Source organism: Myxocyprinus asiaticus, chromosome 47 (assembly GCF_019703515.2).
Source record: "Myxocyprinus asiaticus isolate MX2 ecotype Aquarium Trade chromosome 47, UBuf_Myxa_2, whole genome shotgun sequence".
NCBI lineage: Eukaryota > Metazoa > Chordata > Actinopteri > Cypriniformes > Catostomidae > Myxocyprinus > Myxocyprinus asiaticus.
Window position 1 is genome coordinate 31041366 of NC_059390.1, and position 16174 is coordinate 31057539.

The 16174-nt window shown below is 37.7% G+C and overlaps 1 protein-coding gene across 1 annotated transcript in view; it reads left to right on the forward strand.

The window, feature by feature from the left end:
* Positions 1–16174, forward strand: part of LOC127436491 (cysteine-rich with EGF-like domain protein 2) — a 116322-nt gene that overhangs the window by 24618 nt on the left and 75530 nt on the right. The window contains exon 7 of the mRNA XM_051690687.1: positions 1126–1224. Within this exon, the coding sequence (XP_051546647.1) occupies positions 1126–1224 (99 nt within the window). The remainder of the gene's footprint in view (positions 1–1125; positions 1225–16174) is intronic.

Consider the following 16174-nt stretch of genomic DNA (forward strand, 5'->3'; position numbering starts at 1 on the left):
AGATACTTTAAATTGCTGCCATTGCTGAAAATGGATGTGTTCTATTTCATGCAGTGCTGCACAGATCGATCAGCACCTTCCTTGAAGGAATGCATGGCATTTCTCTCCGATGAGAAGAAAATTTAACGGGCTGAGTTCGGAATGGCATACTACCCATACTACTCTTACTACTACTGCCATTTCAGTCTGTTGCAGACAGTAAGAGTAGTATGGTAGTATATCATTACCAAGGTTTTTATTCTGATGTCTTTCAGTTCCATTAAACTCTCACAAATCTGATTTTAAACAATTATATTTTGACATTCACATTCTTAATGTTTATTCATAACTATTTAAAATGATTAAAAATACTGATTCCTTTTATTAGTATTAAAATAAAATTGGCTTATATCGGAGTTTCTTGTTTTCCCTGGAACTTTTTGACCATATGGCTTAGAAACTTGCAATATACGTTTTAACTTGTAATTTGCATATTCTATAGTCCATCAGGTCTATGCTTCTCAAAATTTACCAGCTCAGACTGGCCAAAGTTTAAGAATGCCTGGTGTTGGAGAAATGCCTCCATCGCCTCTTATTGATCATCACAAATGCTGCTGATTGAGCTTTACTTGTGCTAAACCCGAAATATTCCTTTAATGTGACGATATATTCCTTTAATACACCAAATTCTAATGTTGCCTCGCAACCACAAACCACCTACAATTAGGAAATTAACTGTTACAGTACTTTAAGGAAAAATTGTTTATTCAGATTATTAATACATTGAACTGCTTATAAAAAATTGTTGTCTTATTGTATTACATTTTTTGAAAAAGCAAAAAGCCACTGAAATAAGCAAAAAGCCTCAGAAACTAGACAAAAGCTTGAAATAACTAAGAAAGCCTCTTACCCATGGTAAAATCTCTGTAACACACGGCATTTCATGACTTATTGCTTTAGTGTCCAGAACTACAGAACTACAACCCCATCTGTAACAGGACAGAATATAGTCCCGATTTTTATTATACTTATGGTTTTGATAAAATATGTACTTACTGTTTACAAGGTTTAAAGTAACCTGCAAGGCATTTTTGTTTGCAGTTATACATTTAAAAGAAATTAACTATATCTGCTTATTTTCTTCAGAGTGTCATGAGTCTTGTGTTGGCTGCACTGGAGGAACAAACCAGGATTGTAAGGACTGTAGGAAGGGTTGGGAAGAAGACAATGAAGGAGCATGTGTTGGTAAGAAGGTTCCCACAGTCGTTAAAAACTTTGAAATATCAGGCCTTGATATCACTAAATGTATACGATTTTTTTATAGTGATACAGGGCTCTAGACTAAAAAAATGACTAAGGAGTCATTGGCTCCTAAACTGAAACATTAAGGAACCAAATGGCTGTTTTTAGTCACTAAATCACAGAATTGCTCGATTTAGATTGCTGTTCAGAAGATAGAAAGCCAGCTGATAACCCATTAATCGGAGGTTTAATAAACAGTGTACAGTATATAGTTGAGAAGATATGTTTGCATTACCTTTTGTATCATAAATGTTCACACCCCTTTCATAATTTATACAAAAATAAGAGACAAAAGGTTTTTTTTATTTAATGCTGCTCTTCACAATCTACATTACAGATAATTACATAAAGTATAGTATGCATATAGAAGTTTGTTGTTTTCTTGAGCATCAATGAATGTGTGCACCTTGTGTAATTGTTGTGAACAAATTGTTGTTGCTTCTGCCACCTCAGTGCAAAATCACTCGAAGTCTTGAGGTTTTGATGCCAGAAGATAGACTTTATTATCAGAGATAAACAAAGCCAAGTCAGTCTGCAGAGTAACTGAACTATCTGTGTTTAAACATGCCTATATACACATAATCCACCAGGGTGTGACCAATACCCTCCATACATTTTGTTCTGTGTCAAAGGAACAGGAAACTATTGAAGGAGGCCTCACCATCTGGAACCTCTTTAAGGGCTTATCCTATATTTTCTCTAGTGTCAAAACATGAGACTCAAGTTTACTATATATGAGTGCCATGTGTGAGCACACATTCCCTTTTAAGAGGGCTTCATTTTCACAGGCCTCTACACACAAACCCACACAGTAAAATACATGCTTGACCATCAGAAATAATTGTAGAATAAAATGGCTATATTTACATTGATTATACTTGATTAATTTATATTTAACTTGATAAAAAATATTCCACAAAGTCCCTCAATTGTCCTAAGTGATATAGATATATATACACATACACACACAGTATATAAATTGTTTTACAATATTGCCTTAGTCTTTTACTGTTACCAGATGGCCCAGACACAGAGACTACAAGAATGCAAATTGAATGAAATCCCACATGCAGTTTATTGTGCTACTCCAATCCCAATGAATAATTACCAGGAGAAACAAGCAGTACACAATAAGGGACTTTTAATTATAAAGAAGCCCGAAATACACATGGGACTCTTATTTTGAAATGTCTGCACTCCCAGTTGTGAGCTCACTGATGGCTGATTCGCTGAGGAAGTTAATCTGATTCAAACTGCTAACCTGAGCTCCTGAGTTCAAACCCTCGGTTCTTTTCGGGTGATTCATGAAAAAGATCTGGTTCAAAAGTAATTTGGTCATGACTCTCGCGCTGGATTTGTTGTTGCGTGTGGTGCAGCGAGCTCGTCATCACAACAGAATGAGCGAAAAGTGGGGCGAGACACACTGGTGCTCTAAAGATGTATTCAATAACTCACAAGATGATATCTGATGAAACAACATATGAACGCACACAACCCGACTGGATTTTAAATTATAGTAGCAATAAATAATTTTTGGTCGCATTTGCAACCATTTTAGTCACAGTCTGGAGCCCTGTGATCATAAATATTTATAGTGAATATACATTTGTATGGCCCAAGCACTGAAAGTGCGGAGAACCTATTGTTCTTCTAAGGATTATTATTAAGGATTAGGATTTTTTTATTAGGGGGCCAAGCACCAAAGGGCTGAAACCCTATTGTTTCTGTTAGGATTTTTAGGGGTTCAAGCCTGAAGGGCTGAAACCCTATTGTATTTGTCAGGATTTTCATTAGGGGGCTAAGCACCGAAGGTGCTGGAACCCTATTGTATCCGTTAGGATTTTATTATTAGGGGTTCAAGCCTGAAGGGCTAGAAACCCTATTGTTTTTGTCAGGATTTTTATTATTAAGGCCCAGACACACCAAACTGACATCAAAGAACTAGCGGCGACAAAAGCCGACTGTGGTGTCACCTCACGTCGTCTGTGTCTGGGGCCAAAATTTTGCTCTTGAACACACCGTAAAGACTACAACCAATGGCCAACCAGCACGTACACTACCAGTCAAAGGTTTTGAAACACTCGTTCTTTATTATATATTTTTTCTTCATATTTTAGAATAATAGTAAAGTCATCAAAATTATGGAATAACATAAATGGAACTATGGGAATTATGTTGCGACTAAACTAAATCCAAAATAAATCAAAACTGTGTTATATTTTATCATCTTCAAAGTAGTCACCCTTTGCCTAGAATATGCAGACATGTTCTCTTGACATTTTCTCAACCAGCTTCTTGAGGCATCACTCTGGGATGCTTTTTAAACAGTATTGGTGGAGTTCCCATCTATGCTGGGCACTTATTGGTTGCTTTTCTTTATTATTTGGTCCAAGTCATCAATTTCAAAAACTTTTTTTTAATTTAATTTTTTTTTATTAAAATGTTGTTTTATAATGAAATAAATTAATATGGTGGCACAAATATATTTTTGTCTACAAAATTAATTTCAAACAGTTAAGCATACGCCTTCAGATCAAAAGATTTTTAAGATCATGAGAAACATTTCAGTCAAGTGTTTCAAAAGGTTTGACCAGTAGTATAAGTTCTGCACCTGCAGGAGAGGAAATAACTCTCCATACCAGCAGGAGGCAGTAATCTGTATTCATCATTCAAAAAGGGAAACCAGAAGAGATATGACTGCGGATATACAAACTGTAAACAAAGCAGCGCTTGCTTACCATTTTCACACCAATCTCGCTCACCACAGACGAATGCTCAGATGAGATGAAGATGAAAAATGAGAAGAGCCTTCTGTGTGTGTGCCCTCTTGACTTCGTCATTTGCTTCCTTTTTTCACTTCCGTTTTTCTTTTCGTTCACTGGTAAGCTAAGCTGAACAGCCAATCAGACTGATCTGTCTCACCAACGGGCTCCGCCGCCGATTCAACACGCTCAAGCGGTCGAAAAGCCGCCGACAGGGGTCTGACTAGTGTCAAAAGTGCGGAACACACTGCAAAAACTAGGCCGACAGATGCTCAACGATGGCCTGACATTGGCCAACGGCCGAGTGTGTCACGGCCTTTAGGGGGCCCAGCACCAAAGGTGCTGGAACCCTATTGTATCCATTAGGATTATCTTATTAGGGGTTCAAGCCTGAAGGTCTAGAAACCCTATTGTATTTGTCAGGATTTTTATAAGGGGTTCAAGCCTGAAGGGCTAGAAACCCTATTGTATTATCAGGATTTTTATTATTATTAGGGGTCCAAGCACCGAATGTGTTGGAACCCTATTGTATCTGTTAGGATTTTCTTATTAGGGGTTCAAGCCTGAAGGGCTGAAACCCTATTGCTTTTGTTAAGATTTTTATTATTTTTATTCTTCTCCCCTAAAACTGATCGTGCAGACCAAACCGTAAAGCCTAGAGACATGAAACTTTGGAAAATAGTAGTACTTACATGACTTAGACATACGCATGTTCTCAACCCGATCTGCCTAAAAGTGGTGCTATAACAAAGGCAAATGCGTTTTGGGCCATAACTCCACAACTCCATAACTCCACAATCGTACGGGCTGCTTCAGAGGACAAAATTCTTTTGTCCTCTGAATCTTTGAGTCCTATTTCACCTATTTCATTTCATTCTATAATTTTTTTCCCCCGACATTTACTTTTTTTTAACTCTTCCTAGACCGTTTGCCAGATTCGCACGCAACTTCGTATACATCTACAGACCCTCCTGACAAAAAGTTGTTCAAAGAATTCTGATATGTCAAATCATTCCGAAGATATAAACAAATATGTTTTGGGGCCTGGCCTTTAATGAATTAGCCTTTATCTTGTGAGCACATTTTTCAAACTTAACAAAACTTTGTACACATGGACAAGAGAACACTCTGAGGTAACATCTCACAAATGCACACCACTATCCTCAAATGCACGTAACAGATCCACAAATGCACATAACAATCCACAAATGCATGCAACAGTTCCAAACACGCACACGGCAATCTATATATGCACGTAACGGATCCACACACATGTACACCGCAATCCACAAATGCACGCAACAGATACACACAATCAGCAATTCACAAATGCACTTAACAGATCTACATGGCACTCTGTTCACAAATGCATGCAACAGATCCACATACGCACACAGCAATTCACAAATGCACACAACAGATCCACACCTCTGATCAATTCACAAATGCACATAGCTATACAATGATTTCTTTGCTCACAGTACAGTCCACAAATGCACACAAAAATGCTGAGAGTTTTTCCATTGGTGTTCCACCTCGAGGATGCTCATGAATGTGATTTTGTATTTTTTGGATAGCTCTGACACTCTTGTTCCACAGCCTTGATTCACAAATATGAGCAAGCTAATCTCAATCGTCTTTAACATTCCTTTGATGCTAAATGAATGTGCGTTCCAGGGGATGTTTACGTGATTTAAAAGCGGAATCCTCCATTGGCTGCATTCAATTCTAAGGACTTTAAGTGACTGAAGACAGTTGTATTCTAGACAATATTTCTTATGAAATCTATGAATTCAAATGATTTTTAATGTAGATACAAATAGAAATATGCCCCTGTAACCTCTTTAAAATAATAATTTAATATCCAGTAATCACAAACAACTGTGGTGATTGGTACCACCTGACCAGCACTGAGAAAAGTAACAGATCCCATGTTACAACTCCATTTATGTACAGCTTCAGCATCGGTCAAAACAATTAACTAGTGAATAATAATTAGAACAGAACAAACAACCAACATTTTACCTCGTATGATTTTTTTTTTTTTTTTTTTACATCACAACACAAAACAAAAACAACCAAAAATATAATTGACAGCTGGCTCAGCCTTATTTCACTAGTATAGGCTGCATGTTTAGTACAGTAAGACATAACAGGAGGTCAGTAGGCACTGCAGGAGAAAGGTTAATAATACATAGTACTGATAATAGTAAAAAAAAAAAATCCATAATGTAAGTCAGCATCAAGTCAAGTACCTTTGAATTGGCGGCGCCCACCTTTGTTGAAATGTATTGATTCTTAACTGTAGTGTAGCAGTCATATTTTCCATAAAATACACTTGTTTTAGTCTCTGTGTCCATTGTGTTAAAGTAGGTGCATGGGGTTTCATCCAGTTCACTGTGATCATTTTCCTGACAGTCATAAGGAGTATGTGTAATATGTACTATTGATTTTTATTAAACATACCAGGAGAGGTTCCATCAAGCAGAAAAACCAATGGGATCTTTGGCATATCTATTCCTAGGATCTTATAAATCTCATCCTTTATCTGTTGCTAGTACTGTTTGATTCTTGGACAGTCCCTGAAAATGTGTGTGTGGTCCCCTATCATTCCACAGCCTCTCCAACACTTTGCCACTGTGGAGCTACTATCATATTTTGATACCACCAGTGGTGTCCTGAAAAATCTCATTTTCAATTTCCAATCGAACTCTTTCCACAGGGGGCTACTCATACTTGTATGACAACCTGTACATGTACTCTCCCATACGTCATCCTTAATAATTATGTTTAACTCCAATTTCCATTGTCTTTTTATATGTAAAATATTATCTGAATGGTCCTGTGTTCATTTTTTATAAATGTGAGATACATGTTTTTTATTTGATGTTCAATAATATTAATTATGTATTGCTCGATATTTGTTGGAGATATTTTAATTATGTCCCAATCCTTATGGTTTGTAATGTAATGTCTCAGTAGGCATCGAAATATGTCAGAAGGTCTTAGTTTAAATCTATCGTAAAGTTGAGTGAATGATAGCATAACCTCAGTTTTGAAAATTTGATTAATTGTTATCAGGCCCTTCTCTGCCCATTTTTTTAAAGTAGAGTCCCACACAGAGGGGGGAAATATGGGTTGCCTGCGATGGGCATCACTTGTTAGAGAGCAACTGCCCCTCTTATTTTCTTCCGGACTGTAGTCCAAATCTTTAGGGTGTGTTGCACCCAGGTATTTGTTATCTTAACTTTTTTTTGGGACTTCAAATCCATAAACAGTAATACTGCCAGGGAAATCTCACAGATCGAACTCTGCTCAATATCAAACCATCCTGTCTTCCTATCGTTACTGATCCATGCCACCAACACCCGAAGTTGAGCAGCCCAATAGTAGTCCATCATGTCAGGAAGGCCCAGACCACCCTTATCCTTGCCAGTCTTTAATATTTTGAGTCTTATTCTTGGTCTTTTATTTTGCCAAATAAATTTCTATATTTATCTAAAGTACGAAACATAGAGGGGACTTGTAATCAATTGTAACTGGGACCTGTAATGGAATAGACTGAAATAGGAGTCGTCGTCTAGGTAGTACATTCATTCTTACGGTCTCAATCCTGCCAAACGTAGATAGGGGTAGTGTTTCCCATCTGGTTAGATCCTTTTTAATAACCTCTATGAGTCTTTTATAGTTCGCCTAGTACAGTTGTGATATCACTGGTGTTAAAAAAAACGCAAGTATCTGAAGCCTTGGCTCGGCCATCTAAATGATGCTTCATTATTTAGTTGGGGGGGCAGTTTCCAGATATCATCATGGCCTCTGATTTGTCTGCATTTACCTTGTATCCCGAGACAGAACCATATTCTTTAAGGAAAGTCATTAGAGCTGGAATTGAAAGAAGGGGGTTTTCAATAAATAAAAGTATGTCATCTGCATAGAGAGAGATCTTATAACAATTACCTCCCTCATCCATAATTCCCTGTATCTTAGTTTTGCTCCTTAGTATTGAACCAGCGGTTCAATACTGAGTGCAAATAAGACAGGAGATAAGGCATCTCCTTGTCGAGTCCCTCTGCCAAGCTCGAAGAACTCTGAGCAGTGACAATTTACTCTGACTCTTGATCTGGGGTTTTATAGAAAACCTTCACCCAGCTAACAAAGATATCACTAAATCCCATGCACTTCAGAGTTTGTTCCATAAACATCTGATCTACTCTATCAAATTCCTTCTCAGCATCTAAGCTGAGAAGCATAGAGGGAGCTTGTCTTTAAGCAGCGATGGCTTGTAAATTGAAGGCTCTCCGGATATTATTGGTACCATGATGCCCATTAATAAACCCTGTCTGGTCAGGTTTAACCAGTTTTCTAATATATTTTTGTATTCTTTTAGCTAATATAGAGGTAAGAATTTTTGGTCTTGACATAAATCTATATCATGGTCTATATCCAATGCAGTTCGTTGGGTCTTTCCCTGCTTTGTGAATTACAGTAATAACTGCATCTGACCAGGAGTGGGGAGATCCTCTGCATCTAGCACATAATTATATATCTTACAGAGGATGGGGATTATCTCATTTGTATAAACCTTATAGAATTCCCACGGAAACCTGTCCACACCTGGGGACTTTTTTTTAAGTTTAGTGATGACATCTCTTACTTCCTCTTCTGTTATTGGGAAGGTTAGCTCCTTTGCTTCTTCTGTTAATCTATTCATTTTAACTGAGTTAAGGAAAGTAGTGATTTTGTCCTCCTTATATATTAGTTCTTGGCCTTCATATAATTTCTTATAGTATACTGCAAAAGCATCAGCTATGTCCTTAGGTTGTGTTAACATGACTGTAGTGTCCGGGTGACTGATCTTAGGAATTGTTCTGCTAGCTTGAATTTTACGTAATTGAAAGGCCAGCAGTCAGCTTGCATTGTTACCCATCTCATAATATTTCCTATTCGTAAATCTAAGTGCTCCTTCTGCCTTATATGTAAGTAGTTCATTTAACTTCTGTCTTGCCTGTTTTAAATGTTCCAAAACCCTAACATCTAATGTTTGTCTATGTTTGATTTCTAGCATCTTCATTTCTGCCTCTAATTCATTTGTTTGGCTAGTCTTAATGTCTTAAATCTGGATGTGATCTCAATTATTTTTCCCCTTATTACCGCTTCAGCTCCCTCCCACAAAATAGCTGGGGTAACAATCTCATTATCATTCAATTCAAAATATTCAGTCATATGATTTCTTAGCTCTTCTCTGGCTAGTGGGTCACTCAGTATTGAAACATTGAGCCTCCAGTATCTAACTGTCCTATTTTTGCCTCAATCTTAATTTTAGAAATAAATGGAGCGTGATCCGATAGGGATATAGGTTCTATACTACATTCCGCTATCCTATGCGAATCCGTTTTGGAAATGCAAAATAAATCTATTCTAGAATAGCTGCCGTGTACTTGCGACATAAATGTAAAATCTTTTCCTCTAGGATGAGTGTATCACCAGACATCAGTCAGACCCAACTCTGTTAATATTCCAAGAAGCGCTTTAGATTTTCTTGGCTGAGGTCCCCACTCTGCTGGTAATCTGTCATTAATATTGTTCAGCACACAGTTGAAATCCCCTCCAATAAGAAACATCCCCTCTCCTTTATCCACCAGAAGAGAAAATACCCTTTTAAAAAATTGTGGGCAGTCCTCATTTGGCGCATATGTTTAAAACTGTCATTTTAGTGCCCCCCAGCTGTGCCAATTACCATTATATATCTACCCTCTTTGTCTTGGTATGTTTGTTCCATGTTAAAAAATACTGACTTGCCAAAAAGGATAGCCACCCCTCTTTTCCTCCCTCTTTCATATGAAGTGCTATATATCTGGTCTACCCATTCTCTCTTCAATTTCAGATGCTCTTTTTCTGACAAATGGGTTTCCTGTAACATTGAAATTTAGCTCTTTAATTTCTTAAGTTGGTTCATTATTTTCTTTCTTTTTATCAGGCTGCTCAACCCTTTATGTTGTAACTAAAACATATTAAATTATCCATATTTCCTTATTGTATCTCTGCTAGGTTGCACACGGTTTAAACTGTATGGAGAACAGAGAAGTATACCTGGATTAAGCTGGTATGAAATCATAGCTGTCAAATGAAAAGGATTGTCCATAACATGAACGTAAACAATTTTAAAAGTCCCGACTCCCAGTCATCCTACTGGCCAGAATGGGAACAAGTAGACTGTAATATTAAAGGAACACATAACTGCGGCCAGTTCCTGGTGTTTAGAGGGCAGAGAGTTGTGACTTGAGCTCTTCGGGGAATCGTGTGTGCACCGTGTGCGTGCAGCCATCCTGGTAATGCGGGTCCTTTGGAGTGGCTGCATCCCAATAATGTGGGTGTTTCTCACTTGAGATCAGTTCAAAGGCTATCCATATTTGTATGAATTAACTTTATCTTTCCTGATATCTATCAAAGATACAATATTACCACTACTTGTGTTCGGCAGAGGTAAAAGTTTGACATAGTATTTTACTTTGCTACATGAGTAAAGATGTACTCACAAAATGAAATTAAATAAAAGTTCAGAATGTCTGTTTCCAGTCTCTAGTGTCAATTAAATTTCTTGATCAGTTCGTGTGAAGGCCTTGAGATCTGCATCTTTTCCTCTGAAGCTCTGGAGAGTAGTCGATGTCGAAGTAGATCTGTTTTGTCTTATAAATGATCTGCTTCTGTGACCATGCTTGACGTATAACTGCTTCCTTGATTGAGTAGTCCAGGAATTTTACTATCATTGATCTCGGCGGGGCAGTTGTATCTTTAGGTTTAGGCGCGAGTTCTCTGTGCACCCTTTCAATCTTTATATCCACATCAGTTAGTGTCGGTAGGGCGCAGTTAAGTAGTTCCTTCACAGATTCCGCAGGATTGTCTCCTTCGCTTCCCTCAGGGATTTGATAAATTCTTAAATTATTGTGCCGTAGTCTGTTTTGTAAGTCCTCACACTTGACTGAAAGATCAATCTTATGTTGAAGCAGAAAGCGGAGCGCCCCTTCGTGCCTCATTCGCATTAATATGCTCCACAGTTTCCTTTATCCTCCCCTCAAGTTTAGTCATTTGTCCTTTCAGATCATGAACGGACATTTCCAATTTTGTCAATGTCAACTTAGTTTGATTATGGCCTTCTTGGTTTTCCTTTCTTAGTTGTCTTAATTCTTCCATGATTGCAGAAATGTCCGGGAGGCATGTGTTAGCTTTAGCATGTCTAAATGGGCTTGGTGATTTCTTCCTTTCGTCTTTTTCTCTTGAGTTTTCACTTCTGTTCGGGTTGTTGTTGTGCCTGGTAGTTGCACTCATCTTTAAACCGTAGGATAATCACACTTTGCCGAATATAATTAAATCTGCCAGTAATTAATGCATTAGATCGACAGAGCCAAACTTTTAGGCTGTTTTTCATTCCTGTTGCATCACCGGAAGTCGTAATTATTTCTTTTTAAGTTTGCCGGATATGCAACAGCAGTGTCTATAAAACAGTCTTACATGCAGTTGTATTTTGTCCAAGGAAATGACAATTTAATAATTACCCAGACAGCATGAATTTTTACACTCAAGATGAATATTGGCGATCATTATTAAATGTATTATTAATTAATTTGTTATTTAATTGTGTATTAATTGTGCTATGCAAGTGCAGAATCAAATAATTAAATCAAAGCAGTAGATATGTAAAACTGAATATGTTTTGAAACTAAAATAAAGCAAAGAATTACTAAACTCACCCATACTTGATCCCTCTGTGATGATCCATACTGATGTCTCTGGTCTAAGCTAACAGCAGGTGGTGATAATGAACCATTTAAGTTTGTGATCTGCTGTTAAAAAGGAAGAAGGCCGCTCCACATATATTGGAGATCAGCTTGCTCATATTTGTGATTCAAGGCTGTGGAACAAGAGTCTCAAAACTATACACAAAAATGCCAATGAATGTACTTTTGATTTTAAGGCAGAATACCTCCTAGACCGTTAGTCCATCGGACTCACGTATAATTAGCTAATTTGCATTTTTGCTCATAACTCCGAAACCATATAGGCTACAATAAAATGTTTAGCTTTTCTGAATCCACCAGTGCCCCCTAATGATATGGTCACATGGATTTCCATTCCTGCAAGAAAACTTTATCACAAATATTTTTTGAAAAACCTACTTTTTCAAACTCATCCTAGGCCGTTTTTTTCGATTTGTACAAAAAGTGGTATACATAATCTAAAGACCCTCTAGACAAAAAGTTATCAAAAGAATTTTTATATTTCAAATCGTTCTGAAGATATAATCAAATATGTTTTGGGCTGTGGCTAATTAGCCTAATTGGCCTTGTATCTTGTGAGTGCAATTTTCAAACTAGGCAAAAAAAAAAAAAAACCTTTGGAAAAGGGAACTTTCTGAGGTCACTTGCAAAATTATTAAATTTTGCAGAGCTATTACAGAACAAATAGCTATTTTTACAACTGTATTTTTTTAGCAGTTAGAAATTTGGTGAAAGACGGGCTGTTTTACTGTTTGTCCACCAGAGGGAGCCACACGAAGAAATGTCTTGTTTTTGCTTGCACTATTTTAAGCAACATATTAATCCTGCAGTAACATAGTAACTTAATGATTAATTGGTGAGCGTGATCAGCGTTTCTATGGAGATGCTGAAAGCACAGATTATCAGTGCACCTGTCCTTCATTTTCTCTTCCTATATAACTCTCGTTTCTGTTGTTTGTCGCCAGTTCGTTGTGTGTGCTTGTGAGTTACACTCACCTCCCAACTGCTTGTCTCACTCTGTGTGTTTGCTGTCAAGTGGGGATATTTGTGACCATCAGCGTAAAGAAGCAACAGCGGTGAATGGAGAAAAATCCGTGAAACAACATCAATAAAAGCATCCAAATGTTGCTTTTGATACATGACGTGCCAGGAAATGTGTGTACAGGTTTGAAGGCAGCAGAAATGTTGCCAGATTTGACTTTCAAGTCAAGTAATTTTTATTTGTATAGCGCCTTTCACAATACACATCGTTTCAAAGCAACTTTACAGAAAATCATGCATTAACAGAAAATGAAACTGTAATATCTATAATGTCTTAGTCATCATTGTGTAGTTTAATAAAATATGATTGTGAATTGTGTTTAAAAATAAGTAATTAAATAATAATTGTATTTAGAACCCCAGTGAGCAAGCCGAAGGTGACTGTGGCAAGGACTTATCCCAAGGTTAATGGAGAAAAATAACCTTGGGAGAAACCAGGCTCAATGTGGGGGCCAGTTCCCCTCTGGCTAACATCATGAATATAATGCCAGTATTACTTATGTATAGTGCAAGTCATGGTTTAAAATTATTAAATTAAGTATTAGTTTAATCGGTGATTAAACAAAGTTTTTGTATGAACTGAATTTTTGTTTGTAATTAAAAAATTTTTATTGATTCAAAGTAAAAACACAACAGAGAAAAACATACACATACACACCGAATCAGCATTTAACTTTTAACCCCCACTATTATCCCTTCCTAAACACCAACCCCACCCAAACCCCCAATGAACACCCCCCATGGTCACATGAAATAATACACAAACTCACACACACACAAAAAAAGATAATTAAAAATATAATAAACATACGTAATTAAACTAAACTTCTCTCTCCCCATCACTTCCACGAGAGTCCCCCAAAACCGCCAAATACCTACCACTCTTTCTGATAAACAAGTCCCCAAACCCCAGCCTTATACCTGCCACCTCCTCAAAAAGCTGCTACCCTACCCATCTCCACACACCACTCCAGAAATGATGGCGCTCTGTCCGACTTCCAACCCCTTAAAATAATTTGTCTGCCAATCATAATACTAGTCAGAACCCAATTTTTTATATATTTGTCCCCCAAATTTATGACCGCTCCATCGCCTAAAATATAATGTCTGGGGCAAAGTAAAATTTGAGTGCCCAATACATCACACAAATAACTCTGAACCTTCAACCAAAAATCTTGGATCTTAACACACCCCCAAAGACATGGGTTGTGTCTCCAACTTATGATTGGCATCGCCAGCAGGTGGGTGTGACTTTAAGACCGAGCTTATATAATCTAGAGTGGGTCCAATAAAATCTATGTAAAATCTTAAATTGCATAATAATACACTGATGCCTCATGACCTTTTCCAAAAGCATTAATCACCTCTCCCAGAGTATCTGCCGTTTGGGGGGGGGGGGGGCTGTGCTACTCCCAAAAACAATACAGAGCAGGTGGTGCAGCTGTAAATACCTATAAAACTGAGATCTGGGAATCCCAAAATGATGAACCAAATTCTCAAAAGATCTCAACACTTCTCTCATACAGGTCACTGAGTGTAGTAACCCCCCTCACAATCCACTCTGACCAGCAGAAAGGGGACTTATAAATATATAATTTAGGGTTCAGCCATATGCTCGAGGCAACATTTCAATAAATGTCTGAATTAAACACACTAGACACTTTTGTCCATACTGAGTGCAAATGCAAGATAACGGGGTGTAACTTCTCCAATTAGTTTGATAGAAAGGTTTTGCAATGGCAAAATAGGGGCAAGAACTTCCTGTTCAATATAAAACCAGGGAGGGGCTCTTTCAGGTAGAAGCAACCAATGGGCCAAATGTCTGAGACCAAATGCATAATAATAAAACAAAATCTTAGGTAGGCCTAGCCCACCTTTATCAATCGGCCTGTGTAAATTATTGAAATGTAATCTGGGACGCTTACCATTCCAAATGAAGGACTTTTCTATGCTATCAAATTGCGTGAAATAAGAGGGGGACATCCACAGGGAAAGACTGTAGCAGGTAGTTGAACTTTGGAATACAATTCATTTTAATAACATTAATCTTCCCAATCATAGATAAATGTAATGAAGCCCACCTGCCCACATCGCTCGAAAACCTTTTTATTAAGGGGTCAAAATTAAACTAAATCAGACAAATATGCTGGGAATAAAATGCCCAAATACTTAATGCCCTGTTTAGGCCACGGGAAGGCACACGGCTGGAAAGCCGTTACTGGGCAGTACATTGTCAGAGCCAAAGCTTCGGATTTAGACCAATTTACTTTGTATCCCGAGAACTTAGAAAAGGAATTAATAATTCTATGGAGGCAAGCATAGATTTAATGGGGTCAGAGATGAAAAATAAAATACAATCTACGTAAAGTAAAAGCTTATGTGCCATACCTCCCACCACCACCCCTGGAAAATCATCTTCCCTTCTTATCATGTCTGCTAATGGTTCCATGGCAAGACAGAACAATAATGGGGAAAGAGGGCAACCCTGCCGGGTACCCCTTTCCAGAGAAAAATTATCTGAAATTAATCCATTTGTTTATACCTCCACTACTGGATGTCTATAAAGTAACTTAATCCATCCAATAAAAATATTCCCGAACCCGTACATTTCCAAAATCTTAAAAAGATAATCCCATTCTACCATATCAAACGCCTTTTCGGCGTCAAGTGAGATGGCCGCGACCGGAGTCTGACCATTCGCCACTGACCACATAATATTGATGAAAGCCTAATGATATCAGAAGAGCTGCGGTCCCGAATAAACCCCACCTGATCTATATGTGTAAGAGATGTCATAAATTAATCAGTTAGCCAGAATTTTTGACAATATTTTTACGTCTAGCTGGATCAGGGAAATTGGACGGTAACTCTTACACTCGCTTGGATTTTTGTCCTTTTTAAGGATCAGACTGATTCGGGCTTGTGTCATGGTTGGCAGAAGCTTTCCATTCTTTAATGATTCTGTATAAACTTCTAACAAAAGTGGAGCCAATTCTGTAGCATAAGATCTAAAAAATTCAGCGGCAAAACCATCTGGCCCCAGAGACTTACCTTGTAGGCAAAGCCTTAATTACCTTGCCAACCTCTTCCAAAGTTATCTCAGAATCAAGAGAATTATTTTGCTCAGTCGTCAGTTTAGGGAGTTCTAATGGTCCCACAAAGTTTCTAATATCTTCATTAGTAGACAAAGACGTGGAACTATAAAGATCAAGATAAAATTCTTTAAAAGCATTATTAATATCAACGGCCAAGGTAAATATTTCCCCACCAGCAGATTTCACTGAGGGAATGGTAGAAAAAGACACTCCCCCTCTG